Source organism: Centropristis striata, chromosome 9 (assembly GCF_030273125.1).
Source record: "Centropristis striata isolate RG_2023a ecotype Rhode Island chromosome 9, C.striata_1.0, whole genome shotgun sequence".
NCBI lineage: Eukaryota > Metazoa > Chordata > Actinopteri > Perciformes > Serranidae > Centropristis > Centropristis striata.
In genome coordinates, this window is record NC_081525.1 from 34084729 (window position 1) to 34104872 (window position 20144).

At 41.0% G+C, this 20144-nt stretch overlaps 1 protein-coding gene across 1 annotated transcript in view; it reads left to right on the forward strand.

The window, feature by feature from the left end:
• rnf220b (ring finger protein 220b) overlaps positions 1 to 19779 on the forward strand; it is a 33018-nt gene extending 13239 nt beyond the window's left edge. Inside the window, exons 3-16 of the mRNA XM_059341528.1 lie at positions 8007 to 8133; positions 9013 to 9055; positions 9149 to 9241; positions 10326 to 10368; positions 10696 to 10785; positions 12950 to 12993; positions 13362 to 13449; positions 13916 to 14012; positions 15091 to 15150; positions 15275 to 15336; positions 15446 to 15530; positions 17024 to 17132; positions 18279 to 18353; positions 19032 to 19779. Coding sequence (XP_059197511.1) covers positions 8007 to 8133; positions 9013 to 9055; positions 9149 to 9241; positions 10326 to 10368; positions 10696 to 10785; positions 12950 to 12993; positions 13362 to 13449; positions 13916 to 14012; positions 15091 to 15150; positions 15275 to 15336; positions 15446 to 15530; positions 17024 to 17132; positions 18279 to 18353; positions 19032 to 19103 — 1088 coding nt within the window. The 3' untranslated portion in view covers positions 19104 to 19779. The remainder of the gene's footprint in view (positions 1 to 8006; positions 8134 to 9012; positions 9056 to 9148; positions 9242 to 10325; positions 10369 to 10695; positions 10786 to 12949; positions 12994 to 13361; positions 13450 to 13915; positions 14013 to 15090; positions 15151 to 15274; positions 15337 to 15445; positions 15531 to 17023; positions 17133 to 18278; positions 18354 to 19031) is intronic.
• The last annotated feature ends 365 nt before the right edge of the window (positions 19780 to 20144 follow it).

A 20144-nucleotide genomic window follows, 5' to 3' on the forward strand; every position in this document is an offset into this window, starting at 1 on the left:
GAGGTGGGAGGAGGGCTGCAGATGGCTTATCTGCGATGATACCTGCTGATGAGGCGGGGGAGGGAGGGAGGGACACTGTGGGGTTGTTTCAGAAAGGTTCTGACTGAAGCCCGGGCTGCTTCCACTGTGATCCAGACCCAATGCGGGGCTTTTTTTTTTTCCCCCGTCACAGACTTGGCATTATCTGCAGGGTGAACACAACAAGCGTAGATTTTGTTTGAAGTGTATTAGTGTAATACTCTAATGTCTAAGGCTTCCGCTGCTCGCCTGCACTGCACAAAGTGTATGTGGGACAGGTGTGTGAGGGGAAAGCAGGTGGTGGTGTTTTCGTTAGAAGTGCAGGACAGTGTGTGTCAGCTGGCCAGAATTACTCACTGAAAAGGGAAATGTAGTTCAAAACATGCCTAAGAATATCTGTTATGCTCTGTTTAATTTTCATACTAGTATTTTGGGTTTCTATTAGTATGTGTGTTCATGCAGAACAGTAAAATACTGATTTTCTTTCACTTTCAGACAATCAGAATCAAAACTGTAACAGTTTCCCATTTTGTGTTTGACTTAGTGTGCAGCTTGAGGCTTGTCTTATCTGCTCTGTATCTTTCTTTTCCTGTCTTCTATCTCATTCGTTTATCTCTTTTTTTGTCTTGTGTATTTTTTAATTGTGTTTGATTATGTTACAGTTGGTGCAGTGTTATGCTTAAGTTTCATGAAATCATGAAAAGATGGCAAAACAAATCAAAAGAAAACTACATAAATTAAATGACGTGAAAAAAACAGTGCTTCAACCAGTCAAGATCGAGATCGATTGTGTAAGAGCTTTCTGAAGAGTGATTATGAGAGAAAAGCAATAAAGTGGGACCAAACTTTCATTTTCTTTTGGAGCAAACCTGATTCAATAGTTTACTGAAGGTGGCTCTGGTGTTGCAGTAAAATTTGCTCCCATTTACCTCTTTCTTTCTTTTAAGTCTTTCCCTCTTTTTATTCCTTTATTTTTCTGGCGTCATCGTGACAGAACTTCTGTCCAGATCGTTTTTTGTTACATGCTGTAACTATGTGAATAACTGTACATTAAACCTCTCGCCACCATCTGGGAACCTCATCTGTATTTTCACAATGTGCCTCGTGCACCTGATAGCAGCAGTAAGAACGCAGTAAATCCACTGTTTTTCCCTCGCCGTGCTCTAAGCGCTCACTTCTCTCTTATTGAGTCTTGTTGTGTTAAAATTGCCAGAACTGTGGCATGATGTTTGTTTTGGGAGTTAAAGAGCGTGCGACAGAGGCCTGGTGCGTTTGCTTACAGCGCTGAATGTGTCAGAGTTGGCACCACAGCCGCCTACTTGATGCAAAAAACTCAGGTGTGATCTCTGGAGGTTTTATTTTCAAGGCACTTTGGGAAATATAGAAAGTCACTGATGGAGAAGCAGAGGAAACACAAAAAACTGAAGCAGCGTATAACAGCACACAAGAGTCGAGCTCTGCTGTAGGAACTCACTTTTAGATAGTCCGTATAGTTGTTGTTTAGGTTGTAAGTACCACTGATGAGTCCTGGTATGATTAAACTCTTCAGTGAGTTCAACACACAGTGACACACTGTTTGTCCGAGACTGTTTTGAAAAGTTGAGTACTCGATGCAAGCAACAGAGCGATCTTCTCATTTTCTCCTTATTAACCACTAATTGAGAGAAAGAGCGAGAGGGGAAAAGAAAATGAGAGAGAAGTGATGAGGAGAATAATGAGAGAGAGAGAGTATTAATGTGTATTAATCAGTGGTCCGGGTAATAGTGATCTGTATTTTTGGAGCCAATCTAATTAGCCACTAATGAGGGATTGTGATCTGTCTATTAGCTTCGTGATGTCTCTCTCACTCTCTTTCTCAGTCTCTCACTCACTCTCTCACTCACTCATTCACTCACTCACACACTCACACACACACACACACACACACACACACACACACACACATGGTGGTTGAGACGATGACATGAATCATTTATATATTTTAATCAACAAGTATGCTTTGACCCACATGCATTTACCAAAAAGAAAAGAAAATATATTGCAGCAATCACACTAATACATAAAACATAAATTCCTCACAGCAGGCTTACACATGACTTCATGAGTTACTAATTTCCAGGGGAAGGCACTCATTGCGGCCCCACAAACTTGCAGTTTTTTGTGCCAGTTGGTTTCATGCCTGCTGAAAAATCCTAACAAGCAGGGTGATGATGTCGCCATTATCTGCAAAATGCAATATGCTAACCTTGTGTTTTTTAGCTTGATCAATACTTTTTGGTTTTAAAGCGTTTACTCTGTGTATGGTACATTTTAAAAACCCATACAAAACTGTTTAATCCATAAAATGGAGTGTAACTGTACAATGTAACTGAGCACCAGAAAAAAAAAAATTATTTCCTGGCAAAAATGAACTTAAACCGATTATGGCATTTGATTGCCTGAAGTGTATTAAGAGAGGTTCAAGTCCTAACAGTATGATCCAGTGCGACAGAGTTGGATCTCTGTATATTTCCGTTTGTCGAGCGAGTGCAGGTTGATAGCATCAGAGTGAGTGACAGGCCACCGGTGAGCATCTCTTTCGCTGTCCGCTGTCAGCAGCTTCTTGATCCAACGTGACTGCACTGACTGTGACAGACAGCAGTCAGCAAACAGATGTCAAAGTCTGGATTTGGCATTTGCTGCCCAGACTATCAGCTCGATGAAGTCTTCGCTTCTGGAGGATTATAACTGCTGACGGCAGATAGATAACCGTATAGATGAGGGGACAGAGAAGGGGTCCAGACCTGGTTTAAAACAAACCTGTGAAAATGTACGCAGAATCTGACAAAAAGAGGGAGAAAAATATAACTTAATTAACTTTTATAAGCTTTGCCCACAACATGAATTACAAGACTGTTTTTCAGATCGTTCAGATCAAAACTCTTCAAATAGACCTGCAGATGTTTCCCCCCTGAGGTGGCTTGTAAGTAGCCTCATATCACCCAAGGACAGTCCTAACTTTCCCCACTGACTTCCACTCCCTCTCTCCAATCTGTAAGTCACTATCAAAGATCATTGAGCCATGCATCTCAATGAGGGTCAGATTGATTGGTTGGAGCGAAGCGGAGGCAGGGTTCGATCTTTGCCCTCAGGTCCTGAGAAGGGAAATATGGTCACAGGGACACAGTCGCACAGCTACCCAGTCTACTCTCCATCAACAGATGATTGGACACATGCATGCTGAGACACGCCTGCACCTGATGGAACAATTGTAGTGACTAATGGAGAAGATGAGAGAGAGAAAGACGGAGAGAAGAGAGGTAGAGAAATTGGGGGTTTGTGCACTGATTGACCTGTGGGCAGAGAGGTTATGTCCATTGATCTGTAGGGCAGAAGAAAAGGGCTTTAGCCTGAGGTGCTTCAGAATGAGTCTATTTGGGCTTTCGGATTCCTGTCCATTCCCACCAGGAGCTTTTTCATCATCTAACTCCCCCGGACTTACAGCGACCGTCTCCCGTTGTCCACGTAATGCACAGAGCACTACAGAGGCCAAAGGCCAATCAATGTTCTACAAGAGGTTGATACAGATCTTATTAGTCAATGAATGATCATTAGTGGTCTAACGAGGCATTGATTTGTGCAAGGGCCAAAGGTTGCGGTGGTTGTGGTGAGTGTCTTTAATACATTAAACACAATTGATTGCAGAGTAGGAGGGATATTTTTGAAGGATGCTAGAATTAGATTGGACAGTGAGAGATTTGAGGTCAAGCCAGGAGAGAGCGGGGACTGTGCCTTCCTCGGCCGCTCAATGTGGTTAGGATTGAACACGGAGCCCAGCAGCACATTTGTATTTTCTGTGTATTACCGGTGAAGCAATTCTGCAATTAATAAAAAGCAGATATCTAGAAGTACCAAGGCAACTGAACTTGCTCTTTCAAAGGCTGGAACTGCAGCCTTTGAAAGCTGAGGAAATGACTCTGCTCATAGCAGATGTGTTACTACAGGGCCTATTATGTTGCTCATTAAATACCCAACCTCTCAATAGGCCATTATTTCCCCAATAAAAAACAAACGGCGGCCTGCATACTTTCCCCTCTCCCCCCTCTGCTTCAGAGGTTAGTTCTACCTCACAGACGGCAAAAAACCCTGACTAATATCCTGCATGTGATGCTTTTAAATAGGAAGCAGGCCGCGGGATAGGGTGGGGTACAGGTGTGGCAGGAGCCAATGGCTTTTATAGCCCTCCATCTCCTCTGAAAGTGTGCCAAGGACCTGCCTACTCAACCCACCACTGCAGTGTTGGCCGCCAAGCGTTAACTTTACTCCCCCCACCAATCTCTCCATGCCTACTGGTTATATAGAGTCTGTGCTTGTTATGACTTTATAGAGGGATTTCTGATGTGCTTAGAGAATTGTTTGATGATTGGGATAATGATGCCAGTTGGAGTGACTTGTCTCAGCACTTTATCGCCGTGAACACAGAGAAAAACAGACCCGGCCAACACAAAACAAGCTCCACATCCTCCACATCCTCCACATCCTCCCCTGGATGCTTGCTCGTACGTCCCCTGCCATTCAAAGCCGTCCAATCCTCCTCACGTCAATCAGAATTATACCACGTCCACAGGTTTGTCACCGGGGGGACGTTCGTCACCATGTCTCCCCTGCAGAACAGCCTTTTCATGCCCCAGCATAAAGTCAGCGGGTGACATCCAGGCCTGATGTGATGTGGCATTCACTAAAGGTCACGTTAGGCATCTCCGCTCTGTCTGCATCAGCAGAACTGGCAGCCGTCATATGGGCGCTGGCATCGGCCATTACCCAGGCCCTCAGGGGGACTCGCTGCTTTAAGGATTTGTCAGCGGGATTCTGATCTCTCTGTTGCGGTGGCGAGCACACTGAGCGTGGGACAGTCACAGTCCACGTCTTGATGCAGAACAACAGAAACTGGATTTGACCATCAATCATACAATCGAGGACAAAGAGGACGGCGATATCTTGTTTTGTTTCAAAACATGAACTTTACTATCTCTTGATGCTCTTGATAGCGGCGACAGGGCAGAGACATATCGCAGCGCTCTGATGGGTTATTTGCCCCAGGGGTGTGTTTTCTTCAAATCCACAGGGAGATAAGAGATTGTATTCAGGCATGTTCATTATGTATGCTGCTCTGTGTGATTCCTTCCGGAAAATGTGCAGTGTAGATTATTTTATTTTCCATGACGTTCAACACTGTTTTTGAGACTAATACCAATACCACTTTTAGAGGGGAAGAATTCACTGTTTACAGATATAGTGGCTGAAAAAATGATTTAATTTTTTTAGCTGGATTGAGTATAGAAATACAAACAAAACAAATAACTTTTATTAAAGAATATTTAACATTATCATAAACCAATAAAAAATACTAAAAATAAAATATATAGCTTAATAGATCAGTCAATTGCTGATCATTTCAATAAAGAATACATTTAAAAAAAATAGTTAACACCATTTCTAAATGACATCATTTTCTGCATTACATGTTCTGAAAAAAAAAGTTTTATATCCATGCATATTGGACATATACATATACGTGGATACCAATATATACCAACTAGGCAGTCTAGTGGCAACATCTCCAGATAAATTGGTCGGGCTCCAAAAAGCCTGCCTCTCTGATTTGTTTCATCGGATAGAAAGTCTTGTATAAAGCCAAAAAAGTATCCTCCCAAGTGGGAACAGTTAGTGAAGAGAGCAAATGGCAGCTGGACAAAGACTAGACATCCAGGAAAGGAGGTCCTGAACTGGCGAGACACAAAGACAGAAAAAGGAAAACAATCAGAGACACAGAGACAGTGAATCCATTAGGAGATGAGCCAGTCAAACTCTGCTCAGCCCGGCGAGAGAGGGCCAATCCATCCGAGCCAGTTGCCGTAGTGAGGGAACAGTTAACAAGCCCCACAGGCAGGTTTTACAGCCCCCAGTTGTGTGTCTGAGACCCCCCAGGCTGAAGAGGGGCTGAGGCTGACTGATACTGACAGGGTTTATGTGGGCGGGGGCGGAGGGCAGCGGGGGGATGGAGACGTGTAAAAAGGTGGTCATGAACCAACAACTGTCACTTATGAGAGCGCAGCACAGAGTCAGGCTTCAGAAAAAGCACACACACACACACACACACTCATCCATACATCCAAACATCTCACACCATTAAATCTGATGTTTGTGTGGAGCAGAGGTGAAGGGTGGGGGAGCGCCGGTAGTCGGAGGAGGGGGGCTTATCCAAAAAGTGGACCAATAAAACACCTGAAAATCAAATCCCATTGCTCTTATCGCGGCGCCATTCAGAGACGTTATCTGTGCAGGTAATGTGGTTATAAATTCAATTTCAGCCCAGAGATTTCATTGTTTACTGATGCCTGCATGTTCCGGGCGGCAGAGCGCAGAAAGCCCGGGAACGTTCGATGCGTGTCGGGAAAAGTCATTTAGGCTTCCGCAAGGGGATGCAAAAAAGGCGAGAGAGAAGGAGAGAGAGAGGGGGTGAAACCAGGAGAGCTGTCACTCTCCCAAGGACACCTGACTCCACTTTCTATTTTCCACCCCATGTTTTATTTAGAGGCCATTTTGTCCTATTTGGTTCCTCATCATGGATGCTCATAGCTCAACTGATGTCAGGGGACGGCACTTGCCGACAGACATCGGCGTCTGAGCTTGTCATGTCGCTGGTCATTTGGAGTGGGGCTGGGGAAAAGTGTTAGTCCAGTGTTTGGATAATAAGGTCCTAAAGGAAGTTCAGTGCTCAATCCTCCACATTGAGGGGAAACTGTCAGAATTATTAATCTGTTTGTAATGTTGTGTATTAAAAGGTGTTAAATTGTGATTGCCAGCCCAGTCATTTGTTTTCTCGTGACTGTGCAGAGATGGGAAATTAGGTGCATCTTGCCTACTAGCTCTCTGTGTGTGATTGATGGCTTTCAGGAGTAAATCACCTCATCTACTAGGTAAAATCTTGATATAGTAGAGCTCCTCAGGCTCCCAGCTGGCTGCTTATGGCGGTAATCCATCAGTGGGGCCCAATGGGCCGAGTGGCCCTCCTGGGTAATGTTCCTATTGACAGCCTATGATGTCAACACACTGACAGCAGGGGGCCATAGCAGTCCGTCTGTGTGTTTATGTGTGTGTGTAACCTTATTTTACTCTCACTGTCAACGTCTGTCAATAGTACAGATAGGTCTACTGAACACACACAAACACACACAGTGAAGGCTGTTCTCAACTACAAATACACTGATGAGGAGCAGTGTCATGGTGGTCTAGTTCAGTTCGCTCCAGTTCGAGTCCAGCTTGGTGCTTTTGTTGTATATTGACTTTTATTAATTATACTTTTGTTTGGCCTTTATTATTGTAAATATATGCAGGTATGTACTGTTAGGTGACCACAACTTTAGACATAAACTGTATAAAACCGTGACATCAGACGTAGGTTTTTGAAGAGCTGAAATGAAGTGTAATATGGTGGCTCTAGCTGCCGCCATCATGGCAGTGCCTGACTCCTGGCTTATCCAAAAACGGTGAAAGAGGTGTAGCATGGGTGGAGTGGCCACACCCTTATTTATACATAACTTTAAACCTTAATATCATTTAAATTAGTGTTAGTTATGTTAGTTATTTAAATTAGTTATGTAAAATTTCCCCCCATACACTTGTCATGAATGGGGAAATTAGTCTTAGCAACCAAAACAGTTTTTTGTACCAGGCTGTAAACATGTTTCTTTCTGCTGTAAGTTGGGTATTTTAAAAAGAGGGTCTATGAGGATTGAGTCGCTTTTAGAGCCAACCTCAATTGGCTGTTCAAGAAACTGCAGTTTTTGGCACTTCCATATTGGCTTCATTTTCAGCCCTTGAAGTTGCATCTTGAGCAAACAACGCCTAATGAGTGCTGAATGGAAGTATATTATAAAAGAAAACTCACAACATTATCTCTCAGTAACAAGCTGTTATATTTCCTGTTCTGTATTTTCTGTCTGCAGGCAAAGTGAAGGGTCTCTATGACGCTCAGGCCCCGATGTGTCCAGTCTGCCAGGCGGTTCTGCGACCAGGAGAGCTGCAGGAACACATGGAGCAGGAGCTGACTAAACTTGCCCAGATACAAATCAGGTATCTCGTCTGATTTCACTCCATTCATTCATTATTATTCGCCTTCTACTGTCACGTCTCAACTTTTCACTTCCTCCATTTCTCCATTTGTCATTTTCCTCCTGTTTTGCATCCCAGACTTCTTATTTCTGTTCAGCTTTCAGGTGATCATTAACGTTGACAGTCTTTGTAGCTGTAGGGCCCCCCTCCCCCCTCAGTTTCCGGAGGTGGTATCTCCCGTCTTCTCTGTCACCTGCGTGCAGTGTTTACAAGCTGCCTCATTGTTCCCTACATATTTCATATTACAGCCTCCGGCCTCGAGGCGACCAATCGCACAGCGGGTGGATAATGTCCCGCTAATGGCTGCTTTGAGCCCTGCACACATACACACACACACACACACACACACACACACACACACACACACACACGCACAGAGTCTAAAACATACACACGAGGACCAGAGGTGCACACACACACACACACACACACACACACACATTACCTGCTGCTTAGACCAGAAGAATGATTCCTCCAATAAAGACATTACACCCCAAATCTGCTTAACGACCGCTCCGTGGACAGTAATGGTTTCAAATTGAACTTGGCCCACGGGGACACTGTGTGTGTGTGTGTGTGTGTGTGTGTGTGTGAGTGTGTCTACAGTATCTGTGTGATAGACGTAAAGTGAGAAAGAGTAAAATGAGGTTATACACAGACTCAGACACAGATTCAGACAAGATAAAAGCACAGGGTATTTACGAGATGACATTTAAAAGACAATATTGTGTTTGTATGTTTTATAGGAACATAGTTAAGTTGATTTGTGTGTCTGTGTGTGTGTGTGTGTTTCCAAGCTAGTTTGACACGTTCTGCTTTATTTGTGTCTGTCCTCTACAGTGCCACTTCAGTGCAGCACAGCCACCTCATAAGGACGCCGAAGGTAAAAAGTTAATATCCTTCGTGAGTTTAAAGAGAACACGGTGGCTATAATTCTTCCTCTCACTCTCTGTTCTTTCTCCTTTTTTCTGTCCAGTCGCTCTCGCTCTCTCTTCATATCAAGCGTGAAGGAGGTTCTCCCACCTCACCACCTCGAACGTCTGAGGAGGCCCACTCCGACCGCTACCAGGTGAGGTTACAAAGAAGCTGAAGCTGTTGTGTCAAAAGGAAAAGCAAAAGAGAGCAGGGAAGTGGAACCAACTGGATGGTGCGTAGTTGTGTAGAACAGACACATGGCTGCCAAAATCACAAAGAAAACTTTTATCTCCCAAAGTCAGGTGGGGAAAAAACTGTATTTCTAACTAACCTCCAGCTCGAGCTGCAAAATGTAGAAGCTGTGTGGATTCAGTATTCTCAGCCATTTTGTTGGTTTTTCCATTGCAAAAAAGCCTCCTTGTTGGCCTTTTCTGAAGTCACATTTGATCATGCAGGTTCCTGTCAGAACCAAGTACCTGGACTCCCAGGCATCTTAACTGAAGTGTGTGCATTCTTTCAATTAAAATATTTAAAAAAATGGTTAAATCAGTTATCAAGTCTGTGGTCTCCCATGTTTTTAAAATCACTTAAGATTTGAAAATCCTCTAGTGCGCCCCAGACATAAAATAGTTTCCTATCATCAGAAGTTTCAGATTTACAGAGTGACAAGATTGTTCCATCGGGGCTAAGATTTAGAAGTAAAAATGTATAAATGCGGATTAGAGGAGGAAAGCATACAAAATATGCTCTAAAACACTTTGAAGCATCTAAATTTGCTGTCTTAAAAGTAAAAGCGACTAAAACACGTGTTTTCCATGACGAGCACAAGAAATGAAGACATCCTGTGTGTTATTAAGTGCACAGCGCAGCCTGTTGTCGTTGCTCCTTTTAGTTTTTTCTTATTTTTCTAACTTTTCCCTTTTCCCTTTCTTCTTTAGCTATTTGTTTGAATCTTTTTAACTAGTAATTTATTAAGGTACGCCCTCCTTATATATTTAGTGTAGCTTTCTTTTTTAAATCTTTATTTTATTGACATACTTACTTATTTCTATTTCTGTTTCTTACAGCAGCAACTGTAACAAAAGCAATTTTTCCCCAGGAATCAATTAGTATTCTGATTCTGTTAAGATCTTACTGCCATCTGCTGTGTTGTTAATCATTTATTACAGTAGAATTGTGAATGGAAAATATTGTTAAAATATGAAACTTTCTGATGTCGTTCTCTCTGTTTGTTGCAGACGTTTCTCCGTGTGCGGGCCAACAGACACACCAGACTAAATGGTACGTTGACGCATCCACATTGTTGTGTTTATTTGCTGTCATTAAGAGAAAGTTCAGTACAGTAGACTCTGTCAGGTCTGCTGTTTTATATGGCTTTAAATAAAGAAAAAAAAAAGTCAGAGTTTAAAAAAAAAAAAAAACATTCCTCTTTCTTTTGTTCACACTGATGCGTCCAGTCATTTGTCTCGTCCAACCCCCTCGTCCCCACACCCCTCACCACTCGTTCCGATATCACCCTTTTTCCCACACCATCTCACACTGGCCTAGCGCCCACACGAGCAGAGGAGCTATTAACCTTTCAACTTTGACCTCTTGATATGTTAACAGTCGATGACCTCTGCTGGTGCAGGTGCTACGTCAAATCTGCCCCATTACGCCCCCACACCGCAGGAGCCCACCTAGACTGCACACAAGCTGGTAAGACACACCGAGAAGCACTTTTACATCATCACGTTTAGCCAGAATCAGCAGCTGTTGGGTATTGCTTCCAGTCTCTCAATTTGAACATTTTGCTATGACTAAGGGCTTATGCATTATTTACTAATTGCCGCTGTTCAGTGAAAACCATGTATCTCCAAAATGACATCTTTCCAACTTGTTCTGCAACCTTTAAACCATTTAAAAAGTGAAATAATAGAGTCTCTGCACTGATACAGACATGCAGACTGACAGAGGGTCCTTAAAGCTGCGGCTGACACTACAGACATCTTACTACTGTTATTATTAACGCTGAGATTCTCCAGCTCTTAGCTGACTCTTCAAACTGCCAGCGCTGTCGGGGTCTGTTAGCCTTTATTGGGCCTTATAACAGGACAGCATAATGAGCTTCTAAATACATGTCAGGGGGGAGAAAGAAGAAGGGGGGAGGAGGAGGAGGAAGGGGGTCCTCTGTTGATTAATCAACCTCTCTCTCTCTTTGCCTCTCTCTCTCTCTGTTTGATGAGCTCTTCTTCATCTATGACCGTCTCTTTAACCCTCATTATGTTCGCTGGGATGGCGGCACTCGGGTCACGGCCACCAGCTCTCTGTGTGTCCCCCCTCGAGGGGGGGCCACTGTCATCCAGCGGGAATTAGAGGGCCCTAAAACTTAATGTCCCCTTATGCAATCTGCAGTCAGTCAGGTCACAGTGGGAGAGGAGGTGCAGTTGGTGTTCTGCCATGTTAACTTTTATATCAGAGAGGAGAGGGGACAGGATGACAGGATGGGGATGGGAGGAACATTTTGCACCCACTGCTGAAAAAACTGCGGTTGTTTTATATATAAAGTCAATATCTGCGTAGTCTTGTAAATGAACCACAGAGTCTTTAGGCACATATAAACTGTATGTTCTTTAAAAAGAGCTCAGATATTAAATTTAATGTTGTTGCTGTCAGATGAGCTGAAGTACATCGACATCATCACCATCCATCACGTTCCAAATGTGCTCATTTAAACTGGATGTTATTCGACACTACTCATTATAGAAAAGTGGATATTGTTGCAATATTTTTTGCTTACAGGACACAATGGTCCTGCACCTGTCAGTGTTTAGACGACAGACTTATGGTCTCTTATTTTCCTTTTTTTAAGTCGGTCTGGTCAGGTTTGCAATTTTGCTTTTATCACAGTTTCAACAATGTATCGATTAGCTACACATTAGGATTAGTTTCATGTCATTTCAAATATATATTGTTTTAATGAATTTCTATTTCTATTAATTTGGGGAGACTAATCAAGTCTTTTATCCCTGGTTGGGAGTCGCTGGTGCACATTGTTAAAATGTGGAAAAATCAATAAAAAGTAAAAAAGGCAAAAGTATGCATGCAACATTACAGCAATGTAACATGATAAATTTCAGCCTTTGGAACTTTGTTGCGCGTCAATTTCCCCTCTCTTTCCCTCTCTTTCTGCCCTCATTTCTAGTCGGCCCACTGTCATCTGTCCAATAAAGGTGAAAATGCTGGAATAAATAGTAAAATAGGCTCAAACTATGAAAAGAAGATCACATAGTGGCCGTTTATTTTGCATGAAAAATGATTGGGGTGGTGAGGCAGACTAAACATTACGTCTCATGGCAGCCTCCAGGGCTATTATCTCTGAACCCACTTCTTGAATATGAAAAAAACTGCACCATCGTCCTCGCAACATGTCAAATAATATAACACAGTGTGACAGTAATTTGGTGCAACTTGTTTTCCAGTGTATCCCAATTTCAATCGTCATATTGGAACTTCGAATGCGCACCTCCAATGTAGACATTAATAAAACCCTGAAACGGTGACAGAACTCTCAAGGCACAAGTGAAAGTTGTTGGGGTTTTTTTTTAAGGGAAGATATTTGAAACTGTATACTACATGGGAAAAAAGACTGGAAAAAATATACATAATTTTTGGGATAAGAAAAAAAGAGCCTCCCTTGGTCTCTATAAAAAAGTCTTACTACTGTACCTTGAAACTAAAGAAAAATTACAATAACCTCCCCCTATAGCCAAGTACTTTTCTCTCTGTGACTCGTTTGAGATTTAAAAATCATAAAAGGACCAACTTTATCCTGCTTTTAAAGCAGTCATCTCATCTCTCTCTGTCTTTTGTCTATTCTCAGTCAGGATCGGAAAGCTGAAGAGGAGGAAACCAGAAGATGGACAGGTGTGTGTTTATTTCTTTCACTGAGAAGACAGATGAAAATCTTTGTTACCTTGACATTTTTTTTGTAATCGGAGATGAGTTTATATATATATATATATATATATATATATATATATATATATATATATATAAAACATAAAAGGGTTGAGAGAATGTCGGTGGTCCAAACCCCCTGACACTGTTGACTGCTTTTGTTCACGTAGCATCAGGATCACTGTCAGCCCGCTGTGTATCCATGTGAAAACACTGCCGGCGTTGGTTCACAAGTATGAAAATACAGAAGCAGATATGTAGCTTGAGGCTACGGGAGGCATATGGACACATTCACCCAGTGAAAATCGTGTACTTTATGTTTCTGTGTGTTTCAGGAGGGTTCAGCGGAGTTGGTGCCATTGCAGGAAGAGTGGAACGAGAGGAGAAGGATGCAGATGTCGTCTATAGTGGGAGGGTTCAAAGGTAAGCATAAATCTGTGAGTGCGTGTGCGTGTCATCGAGGTACCCGTGTGCGTGATCTTGTTCAGTGGAGGGTGAATAATGTGACTGAGTGACAGTTGAAAAACCACTGAACTTTTCAGTCCAGATTACAGCGGAGCAGGATGCCTTGAAGGTTAGATTAAAAGTAACGGTTTCTTTTACCGAGAGGGAAGCTCTGACCCGACTTGTTACATTCTGACTGACAGAAACAAGCAGCACAACATCTTGTGATGCCGAAATTCACCTTATTGTTACCTTGAAAAAACAACATGTCTCTACTCTGTCCTTTTATAAGCAACTTTATACCACAGATGTTGCAACAAAAATGAGACTAAGGTGTGTTTTAGAACATTAAAGCATGTAAACCCAAAATGCAAGTCCGAACCTAAAAAAGAGCAAAATGTGTCCCTTTTAAATCATCCAAGTTGTTTTTTATTGCTCTCCTCAGGTTCAGTGCTGGTGAGCACGACTTCTAAGGAGTGTCGAGACAGTGATGCAGACCTGGACGTGGACGGAGACGATACTCTGGAGTACGGCAGAGCTCAGTATCCTTTAACGCAGCATCAGTTTGACGTGTTATTAATGTTTATAGTCAAGTGAGAAGAATTCAGAACAAAGTCAGTTTTTTTTTTTTTTTTAAAGATTTTTTTTTTGCCATTTTACTGCTTTATTAGATAGTGACAGATAGAAAGGGGGAGACAGAGGGGAAGACATGCAGCAAAGGGACCTCAGGCCGGATTCGAACCCGGGTCCGCTGCAGCAAGCACACGGCCTTCATGGTAAGCGCTCTACCAGTGTGAGCCACCGGGACGCCCCAAAGTCATTTTTTTTTAATAAGCGTCTAATATAGACTGTATAAAACATGGACGTCGTCTGTGCGGTGTCTGTTCTCACATCATCTATCGAGACCAAAACCCTTTTTCATTTTCATTTTAAGGACAGACACTACAGGTGAAGGGCATTAAAACAATTGTTTTTTGTGTTACAATTTTTCAGAAATGTCATGTTAAAATCGGTGAAAGAGGCAACATTATCTTATTCAAACTTTTGGTGAATTTTGGAGAAATCTACAGACACAAACAGACACAAAAACAAAGTTAGATAAACATCTAAATGTGTGTTTTAGATGTTTTCTTTCCACTCGTCTGAAAAAAGACATCAAGTCTTTGTCTTCTTTGTGCAGCATTTTGTGTACCAGTCTATAAACATCTTTATTTCTGCTATAAAGTTGAGCTTTTATTATTAACAGTTTTCATTTTTATAATGGCAAGAACATACAGAAAGGAAAACAGAACAATAAGTGGAACACAAATGGAAAAAAAAAAAGTCTGCCACGCAGTTTACAAAAAATAATAGCCATTCAAAAATGTTGTCTCAATAGTAATACCACAGGAGAAAGGTTGAGTAAATAATCTACAAATATGCACCCGCTGAGGCAGACCAGAGTCCCCATGAATTCTGGATATAAGTTCAGCATTTAGACATGTTGTATGGGGATTGACTCGCTTTTGTAGCAAGCGTCAAGTGGCCATTTGAGGAACTTAATTTTTTTAGCCCTCCATGCGTCTTGTGCCCTAATGTCTGTTAGACTTGTGTTGTGTGTTTCCTGACCTTTGTCCTCAGATACTCAGAGACAGATGTGATCCCCTGCTCAGGAGAAAGCTCCAAGGAGACAGCAGTGAAGTAAGTGTCCCACCTGATAAGGTCTCTATCACAGTGGATATTCAATTCGATTTTCAAATATTATCATACAATCTATTAAGTGTGATTTGGGAGCTAAATCTTTTTTTTCACGTCTTTTTTTCAGCAGCAGCGGTACGTTGCCTGACTCCAGAGTAAGCCTAGAATTTTCCAAATGGTCAAATGATGGTGAGTGAAGTCAACTCTGTATGAATGATTTCATAAGAAAAAAGGAAGGATTTTATAAGAACAAGATCTTAGTTCACTTATTTATTTGTTTTACCTTTTGTTCACTCAGGGAGTCCTTCTACCAGCAGTGGAGAGAAAGTGGACGGCAGCTTAGCTGGCCTCCCTAAAACCTGCAAAAACTCTGAGATAGAAACGTAAGTTTGTCACTCAGAGCTCACAATACACAGCAAACATGTTCATGTTCACATGTCTCTGTGCCAGAGATATCCTCACTGCTGATAAACTAAAAAAAATATCATTGTAAGGATAGACATGGCTGGTGAATGGCGTTAAAACAATTATTTGATAATTAATTACAGTTTTTTGTAAATTTCATGTTAAAATCTGTGAATGAGGCAACATGAAATAATGCAAACTTTTGGTTAATTTGAGAGAAATGTATAGACACAGACACCAAAGTGTATCAAAATAAAGTCCTTTTCTTTCCACAAGTCTTTGTCTTCTTTGTGCAGCACTTTGCATCGAGCACTTTGATTGGCTGATAAACATGACAGGCAACAATAATGGCTTGCTACAATAAGACTTATACACACACGCATGTAAAAAAAAGTTTAACATGATAAAACGGAATGAAACGTTTTCAAAAACAGATTTTTGCATCGAGCCATCAGTCTTTTGAAATGATTTGGCTGTAAGTTGTGACACACTTATAATCATAGGTTGTGAGTTACAGTTTTATTGAAAGTGTTACAAAAAGGGTGAAGCGTTTTTAAGTTTTAAGTCATAATTTAAAGAAATAAAAACATGAATTAATCTACACAGTAAAAAGGGATTTTCTTTCACCAGTTAAGGAAGTTTCAACACAATACCTTAATTTGAATAAAAAAAGTTCCCTTTGTTCGTCAGTGTGGATGTTTGCTGCATCTTTCAGCACATACTGTTAAGGTTTTGTTTTTGTGTAGTAAGTTTGACATAGAAGTTTTTATATTTGTGTAAAATCAGACAGTTTGAGCTACAGAACTAGTACAGACTACAGACACTAAGTAAAAAGAATCAATCAAAAGACCGAAGGTAATGCTGATGAGATGGAGGGAATCCCAGGTATGAAACCAGCCAATCAGAGCTGAGGAAGTGATACCATCCTACTGTAAAGTGTATTTTGGCGGCCCGGCTCTCTGCACCGTATCAGTTCAGACGACCTGCCCCCGCTTCCACCACCCCGATACACAAAACTATATCAATGTGATGATATCATCAATCAAGGTCACAGCAGGCGACACACACGTGTACACACATTTCATCACGCTTAATGCATTGTAGCCTGTCTGCCTCACTGTACACTATGTGTTCACATATCCTGTAATTGTACATACTATGTCTATGTGTACGTCGATCTCTGTGAGGACCCTGACACCTCAACCCCCCTCACCTTACACACACACACACACACACACACACCCTCTGCCTATGATAAATGAGACAGCGAATGCAGGCAATGTGATTGCTGCTAAATTTCATGCTCAGTGTCCATGTTGGCCAGCGAATAATTTAATCTGTCTTCGATTTATAAATGACTCTCCAGTGTCTGCCTAACTCACGCACCCTCCCATCTCACTCCTGTTACCGTCCATCCGTGTGTGTGTGTGTCTGTGTGTGTGTCTGTGTGTGTGTGTGTGTGTGTGTGCAGGCTCTCAGAGGATTCCACGCTGACAACTCTGGATGCACTTAAAGCTCGGATACGGGATTTGGAGAAACAGTTGTCTAAAGGAGACAGATTTAAATGCCTCATCTGCATGGTGAGTACGAAGGCAAATTAAGTCAAGAGAGCAGATGCACGAAATAGAGATAACAGCGCAGTGAAGCAGAAACTGGTGATGTTTCCTGCAGAGGTTTCCTGTGTTTCGGGCAATAAGTCAGTAATATCGGTCATGCTCTGTCAGTGGAATATATTGTAAATGTAGTAATGATGATATTTTGATCTGTTGATACAGACTTGTATGAGCTGTCTTTTCAAATGTATGTGAAAAAACGTATTTATTCTAAAATTCCCATAAATCTGTTGGTTGACATTAGGTCTGTCATTATATCAGATTTTCACTTTATTAAACAAGTTTACTCTACTGATGTAATGATTAGTAAATTAAGTAAGTAAAACCTATTTATGATTTGAGTAATTTATTGAACAAAAATGCCACACTTGTGGATTCCAGATTTTAAAATGTGTAGAATAAAAAATAAAGGTTTCTGCACATCTTAATGTGTGACAGGTGCATTGAAAATTAAATTAAATAACATTAAAAAAAACAGGTTTTGTAGTGCTTTTCTCATTGTTTTCAAGATTTTAAAATGTTAGAATTTGTTGCTTTTCTCTGTTTTATATCCTTATATTTATCTGTTGACTAAAAAAAAGCTATTCCATGATCCGGTTGTGATGAATATTTTACATAACTGTATTCATATTTTATAGAGCAAATGATAAACTGATTAATAAAAAAGCAATTAATCTATAATGAAAACAATTATTAGTAACAGTCCTTTTTTATCCAACAAAATCCAGGTTATAGTTATTCCACTATGAGCACACTGACAGCGCTATACCTCCACCTAAACTTTAGACTTTGATCATGTTCTGCAGAACATACTAAAGTTGCAAACTCCTACTTTTATGTAAAAGGATGAAAAACTCCACAAAGTTATAAAGTGATGGACTTGATTTTAACTGGAGCTTAAATGGAAATAAATACTAAAACAATAAGTATTTTATCATGTATTAAATGTGAAACATTTGAATGACTGACCACATCTGGCAGACCTTTCCTGTTGAATAAACATTGATCTGACGGAGCGTTTTTTTATGCTCTTACTGTAGTTTCACATGGACATCTAGTGGCAGCTTTCTGTACTGCATGTAAAGAATCACCACCTGTGTTCTCTCTCTGCAGGACACGTACACAACCCCTCTCACCTCCATCCAGTGCTGGCACGTTCACTGTGAGGAGTGCTGGCTTCGAACGCTGGTAAAGCATCCGATTTGTGTTGATTCACATAAACAAGAAAATAAAGTAAAAGTAGGGCTGTATGCAGGAGGAAAATGATAGTGCTTTCAGTCTAATTTTTGTGTGTTTTTGGGGTCTTTTTTGGCAATTAAAATAAATTCGAATACAAGAGAGAGTCTGTAAACATAACTGTACAAAAGCTACAAACACAAGAATTGGATTTTTTTTAGTAGGTGCTGAATTGATTACTGGGGTGTAAAAATACATCAATCAGGATCTACATATTGATTCAATTATCAATGATTCAATATTATTGATGCAAAATAAAGATATCGATACCTATCATCACTTTATATTTATTTATTTATTTTATAAAAAAACTCCGTAATAAAGTTGTTGCATCATATGTTTTTTGTGAGTTAATATAAATTGAACCAATCTAACAAACGATTGTGTTAAACATTGTGTTAACAAAACAGGACGCTTAATTATTATGTTATTGTAATCTTATTGCGGCAGACTTTGTGGCATCAGCAAATACAGTAGAATCAATAAAATATAATATCATGATTAAACTAGTGATATTCACACAATATTATCACCTGTGTATTATTAACATAATATCAAGATCACAACACCAATAGTTCAGATTATGTTGAATAAAATGTATATTTTTGTCTTACTTTCATTTTTGTGTAGGGAGCAAAGAAGTTGTGTCCTCAGTGCAACACCATCACCTCTCCTGGAGACCTGAGGCGGGTCTTCCTGTGACGCAGCCACCCACAGAAAACTCACTTCTTCTGTTTTAACCAATCAGGGGTGGATTTGTGGGCAGCTGGCCTGTCATAGACTCCCACCCTCCTGCTCCTACTGCTCCTCCTCACACCGTCCTGCTCCTACCTGTCAGTGTACTCCTAACATCCACTAACCCCTGACAATTAGAAGAACAGCAAGTGTGACCTTTGACCTTCCTTTACAGCCCTGTACAATAATCAATGTTCCTGCTGCGGCATCAACCAGATCAGAAAAACACCAACTAAGAGCTCAGGCACTGAAAAATGAACAGAAAAATAATGCTTTGGGACAATATTTATCAATTTTGTAATCCTTTTTTTCTGATTTACGAGGGAAAAAAATAGACGAATCACATGCAAAGCACATGTACATAGTTTTGTGTATGTTTGGATCGATAGTGTGTGTGTGTGTGTGTGTGTGTGTGTGTGTGTGTGTGATGTTGACTAGCAGAACAACCTGACTGTATTTACTGTACAGATTTTGTCTTTACTTAGATCATGTATTATTTGTTTAGCTCCTGTAGGTTGGAAACATTACAGTAATCTCATCACATTCAGGCTCATTTTGTCTTTGTCATTGACGTGTTTCTTTGTATAAGGTCATTCAACCTAATTTTATCAATGTTACTACAATAAAACGTGTGTCTAAAAAGTTTCACAGTATATATTTTATCTTTGGGGCTAACATGAATATTTGTTGTGGATTTTAGGTGTGAATTGTGAAACAGGAAGCATGGCGTGTTGTTCAGGCCCGTCAACAGCTTTGTTATGATGACTCCTGTGTGGTGAAGTGGCACTTTAAGAAGTGGGTCGGTGCAGGATTAGTCAGGCAGAGCCCTTCACAGCTCATCTGGACTCGTGGGACACTAAACCCCGGCTATTCTGAGCTTTTACTGCATGACGGACAGCAGACTACAGATGCTATGAGGTTTGATCACAGAAAAAACACACAAAAACCCTGAATTCATTATAGTTAATAGCAGGATGATGTCTTATTTTAGGTCCATCAGCAGTCAGC